Genomic DNA, 10,379 nt, shown 5'->3' on the forward strand with positions numbered 1-10,379 from the left:
TGGTGTTTATTGTGTGGTGGTGGTTATAGTGTGGTGGTGGTTATAGTGTGGTGGTGGTTATAGTGTGGTGGTTGGTTATAGTGTGGTGGTGTTTATAGTGTGGTGGTGGTTATAGTGTGGTGGTGTTTATAGTGTGGTGGTGGTTATAGTGTGGTGGTGGTTATAGTGTGGTGGTGGTTATAGTGTGGTGGTGGTTATAGTGTGGTGGTGGTTATAGTGTGGTGGTGGTTATAGTGTGGTGGTGGTTATAGTGTGGTGGTGGTTATAGTGTGGTGGTGGTTATAGTGTGGTGGTGGTTATAGTGTGGTGGTGTGGTGGTGGTTATAGTGTGGTGGTGGTTATAGTGTGGTGGTGGTTATAGTGTGGTGGTGGTTATAGTGTGGTGGTGGTTATAGTGTGGTGGTGGTTATAGTGTGGTGGTGGTTATAGTGTGGTGGTGGTTATAGTGTGGTGGTGTTTATAGTGTGGTGGTGTTTATAGTGTGGTGGTGGTTATAGTGTGGTGGTGGTTATAGTGTGGTGGTGTTTATAGTGTGGTGGTGTGGTGGTGGTTATAGTGTGGTGGTGGTTATAGTGTGGTGGTGGTTATAGTGTGGTGGTGTTTATAGTGTGGTGGTGTTTATAGTGTGGTGGTGTTTATAGTGTGGTGGTGTTTATAGTGTGGTGGTGGTTATAGTGTGGTGGTGTTTATAGTGTGGTGGTGTTTATAGTGTGGTGGTGTGGTGGTGTTTATAGTGTGGTGGTGTTTATAGTGTGGTGGTGTTTATAGTGTGGTGGTGTTTATGGTGTGGTGGTGTTTATAGTGTGGTGGTGGTGTTTATAGTGTGGTGGTGGTTATAGTGTGGTGGTGGTTATAGTGTGGTGGTTGGTTATAGTGTGGTGGTGTTTATAGTGTGGTGGTGGTTATAGTGTGGTGGTGTTTATAGTGTGGTGGTGGTTATAGTGTGGTGGTGGTTATAGTGTGGTGGTGGTTATAGTGTGGTGGTGTTTATAGTGTGGTGGTGGTTATAGTGTGGTGGTGGTTATAGTGTGGTGGTGTTTATAGTGTGGTGGTGTGGTGGTGTTTATGGTGTGGTGGTGTTTATAGTGTGGTGGTGTTTATAGTGTGGTGGTGTTTATAGTGTGGTGGTGTTTATAGTGTGGTGGTGGTTATAGTGTGGTGGTGGTTATAGTGTGGTGGTGGTTATAGTGTGGTGGTGGTTATAGTGTGGTGGTGGTTATAGTGTGGTGGTGGTTATAGTGTGGTGGTGGTTATAGTGTGGTGGTGGTTATAGTGTGGTGGTGGTTATAGTGTGGTGGTGGTTATAGTGTGGTGGTGGTTATAGTGTGGTGGTGTTTATAGTGTGGTGGTGGTTATAGTGTGGTGGTGGTTATAGTGTGGTGGTGTTTATAGTGTGGTGGTGTGGTGGTGGTTATAGTGTGGTGGTGGTTATAGTGTGGTGGTGGTTATAGTGTGGTGGTGGTTATAGTGTGGTGGTGTTTATAGTGTGGTGGTGTGGTGGTGTTTATAGTGTGGTGGTGTTTATAGTGTGGTGGTGTTTATAGTGTGGTGGTGTTTATAGTGTGGTGGTGTTTATAGTGTGGTGGTGTTTATAGTGTGGTGGTGTGGTGGTGTTTATAGTGTGGTGGTGTTTATAGTGTGGTGGTGTTTATAGTGTGGTGGTGTTTATAGTGTGGTGGTGGTTATAGTGTGGTGGTGGTTATAGTGTGGTGGTGGTTATAGTGTGGTGGTGGTTATAGTGTGGTGGTGGTTATAGTGTGGTGGTGGTTATAGTGTGGTGGTGGTTATAGTGTGGTGGTGGTTATAGTGTGGTGGTGTGGTGGTGGTTATAGTGTGGTGGTGTTTATAGTGTGGTGGTGGTTATAGTGTGGTGGTGGTTATAGTGTGGTGGTGGTTATAGTGTGGTGGTGGTTATAGTGTGGTGGTGGTTGTAGTGTGGTGGTGGTTATAGTGTGGTGGTGTTTATAGTGTGGTGGTGGTTATAGTGTGGTGGTGGTTATAGTGTGGTGGTGGTTATAGTGTGGTGGTGTGGTGGTGGTTATAGTGTGGTGGTGGTTATAGTGTGGTGGTGGTTATAGTGTGGTGGTGTTTATAGTGTGGTGGTGTTTATAGTGTGGTGGTGTTTATAGTGTGGTGGTGTTTATAGTGTGGTGGTGTTTATAGTGTGGTGGTGTGGTGGTGTTTATAGTGTGGTGGTGTTTATAGTGTGGTGGTGTTTATAGTGTGGTGGTGTTTATAGTGTGGTGGTGTTTATGGTGTGGTGGTGTTTATAGTGTGGTGGTGGTGTTTATAGTGTGGTGGTGTTTATAGTGTGGTGGTGGTTATAGTGTGGTGGTTGGTTATAGTGTGGTGGTGGTTATAGTGTGGTGGTTGGTTATAGTGTGGTGGTGTTTATAGTGTGGTGGTGTTTATAGTGTGGTGGTGTTTATAGTGTGGTGGTGTTTATAGTGTGGTGGTGTTTATAGTGTGGTGGTGGTTATAGTGTGGTGGTGTTTATAGTGTGGTGGTGGTTATAGTGTGGTGGTGGTTATAGTGTGGTGGTGGTTATAGTGTGGTGGTGGTTATAGTGTGGTGGTGGTTATAGTGTGGTGGTGGTTATAGTGTGGTGGTGGTTATAGTGTGGTGGTGTTTATAGTGTGGTGGTGTGGTGGTGTTTATGGTGTGGTGGTGTTTATAGTGTGGTGGTGTTTATAGTGTGGTGGTGGTTATAGTGTGGTGGTGTTTATAGTGTGGTGGTGGTTATAGTGTGGTGGTGGTTATAGTGTGGTGGTGGTTATAGTGTGGTGGTGGTTATAGTGTGGTGGTGGTTATAGTGTGGTGGTGGTTATAGTGTGGTGGTGGTTATAGTGTGGTGGTGGTTATAGTGTGGTGGTGGTTATAGTGTGGTGGTGTTTATAGTGTGGTGGTGGTTATAGTGTGGTGGTGGTGGTTATAGTGTGGTGGTGTTTATAGTGTGGTGGTGTGGTGGTGTTTATAGTGTGGTGGTGTTTATAGTGTGGTGGTGTTTATAGTGTGGTGGTGTTTATAGTGTGGTGGTGTGGTGGTGTTTATAGTGTGGTGGTGTTTATAGTGTGGTGGTGTTTATAGTGTGGTGGTGGTTATAGTGTGGTGGTGGTTATAGTGTGGTGGTGGTTATAGTGTGGTGGTGGTTATAGTGTGGTGGTGGTTATAGTGTGGTGGTGTTTATAGTGTGGTGGTGTTTATGGTGTGGTGGTGTTTATAGTGTGGTGGTGGTTATAGTGTGGTGGTGGTTATAGTGTGGTGGTGGTTATAGTGTGGTGGTGGTTATAGTGTGGTGGTGGTTATAGTGTGGTGGTGTTTATAGTGTGGTGGTGGTTATAGTGTGGTGGTGTTTATAGTGTGGTGGTGGTTATGGTGTGGTGGTGTTTATGGTGTGGTGGTGTTTATAGTGTGGTGGTGTTTATAGTGTGGTGGTGGTTATAGTGTGGTGGTGGTTATAGTGTGGTGGTAGGTTATAGTGTGGTGGTAGGTTATAGTGTGGTGGTGGTTATAGTGTGGTGGTAGGTTATAGTGTGGTGGTAGGTTATAGTGTGGTGGTGTGGTGGTGGTTATAGTGTGGTGGTGTTTATAGTGTGGTGGTGTTTATAGTGTGGTGGTGTTTATAGTGTGGTGGTTACTGGGGGGGGGGGGGGGGAATGGGGTCCCCACAGAAAACCACTGAATACAACCGCTATAGGCTATTCAGAGCCGTGGTCGGGTCGGGTCCATCAGCTGTAGTTACATAGACCTGTGACAATCAAACATGGATCCAACCCAGACCCCAGGGACAATTTTAGACTCAGACACCTAGTTCCAGAGTCGGGTCTCAGATATTGGGGTAGACCTGTGAAGACCTCAGTGTGTGTGTGTGTGTAGCTAGATGTTATTGTCTGTCTCACCCCTGTCTATGAGCGGCAGCGTACTGTCTTCATATCCTCCGTTGACCCGGGGCTGGGTGCTGTTGGGCGGGTTGAGGTTCACCATGAAGTCTGTCTTCTTCCAGCCATCCTTCTCCAGGGTCTTCCTCAACTCTTTATAGCCCCAAACTAACTGGAGTATCAGGCCGGCACCACGCACCTCTCGCTCTGACCGGTTCCTATCAGGAGAGAGAACTGGAGGACTCAGAAAGAGAAACAGCATCAAACAGAAAGAGGTGATTCAACTACACCCCCCCAGTCCACCCCGGAGGGAGGTCAACTACACCCCCCAGTCCACCCCGGAGGGAGGTCAACTACACCCCTCCCATTCCATTTGACCCCGGAGGGAGGTCAACTACACCCCTCCAGTCCACCCCGGAGGGAGGTCAACTACACCCCCCAGTCCACCCCGAAGGGAGGTCAACTACACCCCTCCCATTCCATTTGACCCCGGAGGGAGGTCAACTACACCCCTCCCCAGTCCACCCCGGGGGGAGGTAAACTACACCCCCCCCCCCCCAGTTCACCCCGGGGAGAGTTCAACAACACCCCCCCAGTCTCAGTTGTTCCTTTCAATTAGTGTGTAATTGATCAGTAAAAGGGAGAAACCCTGCAGACCCTCAGCCCACCAGAGACTGAGTTTGACACTCCTGTTCAACATCATCCAGACTGATGGAAAGAGACACATGCACCTCTTTTTGTCACACACACACACCAGCTTACCCATCCTTATTGATGAGCACCAGTCTCTCGATGCCCTGCGAGGCTCTGAGGATCTTGGCAGCGTCCAGGCTGGAGCCCAGAACCTCATGAAGGGTGCTCAGTACAGACACCACCGTCTCCTCTGACAGAGCCCTCACAGGCTGGCTCTGACCCCCACCAGGCAGGTTGGATACCAGGTGGGGGACTGCATGTTTACCTACAGAGACAAGAGTTAGAGAGACCTAGCTGTAGTATTTAATAACACAGATTGGCTCAAAGAGAGCGCGAGAGAGGGAGAAAGAGAGAGGGAGAGAGGGAGAGAGGGAGAGAGAGAGAGAAAAAGAGAGCACGAGAGAGGGAGAAAGAGAGGGAGAAAGAGAGCAAGAGAAACAGGGAGAGGGAAAAACAGTTCCACAGAAACAGTACTAACCGAGCAGGTCTCTGTTGCGAGCGTCGATAGCCAGGTTCCTCAGAGCTCCAGACATGGCCCTAACCACCCGGTCGTTGCCATGGGCCAACAGCTCTGTCATCATGGGAAGACCCTTCTCCTGACGCAACAACGCACGGATATACCGCCCATACTGAGACAGAGAGAGAGAATACATACAGATCAATTATACCGCCCATACTGAGACAGAGAGAGAGAGAGAATACATACAGATCAATTATACCGCCCATACTGAGACAGAATACATACAGATCAATTATACCGCCCATACTGAGACAGAGAGAGAGAGAATACATACAGATCAATTATACCGCCCATACCGAGACAGAGAGAGAGAATACATACAGATCAATTATACCGCCCATACTGAGACAGAGAGAGAGAGAATACATACAGATCAATTATACCACCCATACTGAGACAGAGAGAGAGAGAGAATACATACAGATCAATTATACCGCCCATACTGAGACAGAGAGAATACATACAGATCAATTATACCGCCCATACTGAGACAGAGAGAGAGAGAATACATACAGATCAATTATACCGCCCATACTGAGACAGAGAGAGAGAGAATACATACAGATCAATTATTATTGTAGTGTATTTGTGTTCAGGAAATGGACAGACTGTTTTGAGTACTAGACTGTGGCTTAACAAGGGTCTAGAAAGGTGGTGTCTGGGTTGGAGGTGGAGTTTGTGATTATACTGTGATTGACTTACAGTCCAGGTGTAAAGGGTTTCTGTTAGAGGTCAAGTAAGGAGGCTGAAAGGGATGTGTGTCTGGTGGTGGTTGTGTTTGGGTTAAACTAACAGGTCGTGGTGGTGTTGGGCCTGGTGGTGGTTGTGTTTGGGTTAAACTAACAGGCCGTGGTGTCTCAAGATGTGTGGTGGTGTTGGGCCTGGTGGTGGTTGTGTTTGGGTTAAACTAACAGGTCATGGTGTCTCAAGGTGTGTGGTGGTGGCGTGGTTGACTCACGGTCCAGCGTCCGGCACACAGGTTCTGCACGGCTCCGGCGGAGGCTTCCAGCACGGTGGGGTTCTTACTCTCCTTCAGCAGAGAGGTGTAGACACGCACCACCTCTGGCTGGAACAACAACTCATAACCTGGAGAGACACGGAGGGAGAGGTGTTAGAAACATGGAGACATCTCATCGTCTTCTCATTTTCACCTGCACTGTTGCTGCATTCAGAAATCTCAGACTTCAGTGAGTTCAAGAGAACTGGGAGCTGGGGGGGGGGGTCACTTTGAATGGTCATCCAGCTTGGAATTCCAAGTCAGAGCTCGGAATAGAGCTCGGAATTTCAGAACTGAAGATCACTGACATGATTTGACCTTGTTTCCCAGTTGTCTTGAAAGCAGCATGATTGGGGGAAAAACTTCACAGGTGAAAACAATGTGATGGAAGCTCATTAGGCTGGCTTAGCTGTCGCCTGGTCACTTCTTTCAGATCAGTACAACAGATGAGTGGACAGGAGAAACATGCATATTCCAGTCTACATGATGCCACTTTATGCTGTGTTACCTTTGGCAGGTGTAGTCCTCTTTGGAATGTCAATCATATCTGCTCCGTCTTCATTTCTCCCTGCAACAGAACATCAGAACACTGAGAAACAGACGCACAGAACACTCAATAAACCCCCCGCTACGGCGCTCCAGAACTCCGCCCGCCCACTACGGTGCTCTAGAACCCCCCGCCCGCTACGGTGCTCTAGAACCCTCTAACCGCTATGGTTCTCTAGAACCACACAGCTCTGTGAGCCACTGAAAAAAGCCGCTAGGTAGGAGCACACATGCTAACACAGACTCACACACACATGATAACACAGACTCACACACACATGCTAACACAGACTCACACACACATGCTAACACAGACTCACACACACATGCTAACACAGACTCACACACACATGCTAACACAGACTCACACACACATGCTAACACAGACTCACACACACATGCTAACACAGACTCTCACACACATGCTAACACAGACTCACACACACATGCTAACACAGACTCACACACACATGCTAACACAGACTCACACACACATGCTAACACAGACTCACACACACATGCTAACACAGACTCACACACACACATGCTGCACACTGTCTCTTACACACATCGTCCTCTAGGAGACGGCAGAGAGCAAGACAACGCATGCATAGAGTTAGGAGACTGACACATCATTAGCCAGTCCTAATTAATGCTCTACCCAGCTGACAAGCAGAGGTCAGAGCTTACCTTTAGAACACCAGTCATCTGTTCCACAGCAGAGAGGAGAGCAGAACGAGGGAGGATTAAATGATAGGAGGAGGAGAGAGGAAGATCATTTGAGTCAAGTCAGAACAGCAGCAGTGACCCAGCCACCAAGACACCTCCTCCCACCAAAGCACCAGCATAGATCAGATGTAGGATTAGATTAGAAACTATCGCAGCAAAAACACACACCAACATCCACGCCAGCAACACACCAACATCCACGCCAGCAACACACCAACATCCACGCCAGCAACAACACGCCAACATCCACGCCAGCAACAACACGCCAACATCCACGCCAGCAACACACCAACATCCACGCCATCACAATGACAAACCATCAACACACACCAACATCCACGCCAGCAACACACCAACATCCACGCCATCACAATGACAAACCATCAACACACACCAACATCCACGCCAGCAACACACCAACATCCACGCCATCACAATGACAAACCATCAACACACACCAACATCCACGCCAGCAACACACGCCAACATCCACGCCAGCACAAAGACAAACCATCAACACACGCCAACATCCACGCCAGCACAATGACAAACCATCAACACACGCCAACATCCACGCCAGCACAATGACAAACCATCAACACACGCCAACATCCACGCCAGCACAATGACAAACCATCAACACACACCAACATCCACGCCAGCACAAAGACAAACCATCAACAACACACGCCAACATCCACGCCAGCACAATGACAAACCATCAACACACGCCAACATCCACGCCAGCACAAAGACAAACCATCAACAACACACACCAACATCCACGCCAGCACAATGACAAACCATCAACACACGCCAACATCCACGCCAGCACAATGACAAACCATCAACAACACACCAACATCCACGCCAGCACAAAGACAAACCATCAACACACACCAACATCCACGCCAGCACAATGACAAACCATCAACACACGCCAACATCCACGCCAGCACAAAGACAAACCATCAACACACACCAACATCCACGCCAGCACAAAGACAAACCATCAACAACACACACCAACATCCACGCCAGCACAATGACAAACCATCAACAACACACCAACATCCACGCCAGCACAAAGACAAACCATCAACACACACCAACATCCACGCCAGCACAAAGACAAACCATCAACACACACCAACATCCACGCCAGCACAAAGACAAACCATCAACACACACCAACATCCACGCCAGCACAATGACAAACCATCAACAACACACCAACATCCACGCCAGCACAAAGACAAACCATCAACAACACACACCAACATCCACGCCAGCACAAAGACAAACCATCAACAACACACCAACATCCACGCCAGCACAATGACAAACCATCAACACACGCCAACATCCACGCCAGCACAAAGACAAACCATCAACACACGCCAACATCCACGCCAGCACAATGACAAACCATCAACAACACACCAACATCCACGCCAGCACAAAGACAAACCATCAACACACACCAACATCCACGCCAGCACAAAGACAAACCATCAACACACACCAACATCCACGCCAGCACAAAGACAAACCATCAACACACACCAACATCCACGCCAGCACAATGACAAACCATCAACACACGCCAACATCCACGCCAGCACAAAGACAAACCATCAACACACACCAACATCCACGCCAGCACAAAGACAAACCATCAACAACACACACCAACATCCACGCCAGCACAATGACAAACCATCAACACACGCCAACATCCACGCCAGCACAATGACAAACCATCAACACACCAACATCCACGCCAGCACAATGACAAACCATCACACACCAACATCCACGCCAGCACAAAGACAAACCATCAAAAACACACACCAACATCCACGCCAGCACAATGACAAACCATCAACCACACACACCAACATCCACGCCAGCACAATGACAAACCATCAACCACACACACCAACATCCACGCCAGCACAATGACAAACCATCAACAACACACACCAACATCCACGCCAGCACAATGACAAACCATCACACACCAACATCCACGCCAGCACAAAGACAAACCATCAAAAACACACACCAACATCCACGCCAGCACAATGACAAACCATCAACCACACACACCAACATCCACGCCAGCACAATGACAAACCATCAACCACACACACCAACATCCACGCCAGCACAATGACAAACCATCAACAACACACACCAACATCCACGCCAGCAACAACACACCAACATCCACGCCAGCAACAACACACCAACATCCACGCCAGCAACACACACCAACATCCACGCCAGCACAATGACAAACCATCAACAACACACCAACATCCACGCCAGCAACACACACCAACATCCACGCCAGCACAAAGACAAACCAGCAAAAACACACACCAACATCCACGCCAGCAACACACACCAACATCCACGCCAGCACAATGACAAACCATCAACAACACACACCAACATCCACGCCAGCAACACACACCAACATCCACGCCAGCACAATGACAAACCATCAACAACACACACCAACATCCACGCCAGCAACACACACCAACATCCACGCCAGCACAATGACAAACCATCAACAACACACACCAACATCCACGCCAGCAACACACACCAACATCCACGCCAGCACAAAGACAAACCAGCAAAAACAAAATGTCTGTTCATAAATAGAGAAACAAATCATTTCCATCACAGACACACAGACATTAAGGAGTGAGACTGAACATTCTTTAGGATGGGGGTAAATAGCATTCAACATCCCAGGCCAACCACTGGTTCTCTGCTGTCTCTCTTTCCTGCTACACTGTCACTATACTGTGTACACACACTAAAGTCAACAATTGCATCACTCTCACTCTCCATCTGCCTTCCTTCCACAGACAGATAATATAAACACTCTCTCACTCACACAAACAAGACAGACAGACACACAGACACAGGCACCCGCGCAAACACACAGACCCACACTGACCTTTGCCCCTGCGGGAGCTGAAGCGGTTGGTCTTTC

The 10,379-nt window shown here is 48.3% G+C and overlaps 1 protein-coding gene across 1 annotated transcript in view; it reads right to left on the minus strand.

Annotated features, from left to right (window-relative positions):
• The window catches only part of LOC139374640 (catenin delta-1-like), a 49,347-nt gene that overhangs the window by 3,913 nt on the left and 35,055 nt on the right, over positions 1-10,379 (minus strand). Inside the window, exons 15-21 of the mRNA XM_071115673.1 lie at positions 10,344-10,379; positions 7,325-7,342; positions 6,597-6,656; positions 6,050-6,177; positions 5,050-5,200; positions 4,641-4,836; positions 3,900-4,096 (exon numbers count right to left, since the gene is read on the minus strand). The exon at positions 10,344-10,379 is cut by the window's right edge and continues 76 nt beyond it. Of these exons, the coding sequence (XP_070971774.1) occupies positions 3,900-4,096; positions 4,641-4,836; positions 5,050-5,200; positions 6,050-6,177; positions 6,597-6,656; positions 7,325-7,342; positions 10,344-10,379 (786 nt within the window). The remainder of the gene's footprint in view (positions 1-3,899; positions 4,097-4,640; positions 4,837-5,049; positions 5,201-6,049; positions 6,178-6,596; positions 6,657-7,324; positions 7,343-10,343) is intronic.

The sequence above is a fragment of the Oncorhynchus clarkii genome, chromosome 19, assembly GCF_045791955.1.
Source record: "Oncorhynchus clarkii lewisi isolate Uvic-CL-2024 chromosome 19, UVic_Ocla_1.0, whole genome shotgun sequence".
NCBI classification, from domain to species: Eukaryota; Metazoa; Chordata; class Actinopteri; order Salmoniformes; family Salmonidae; genus Oncorhynchus; species Oncorhynchus clarkii.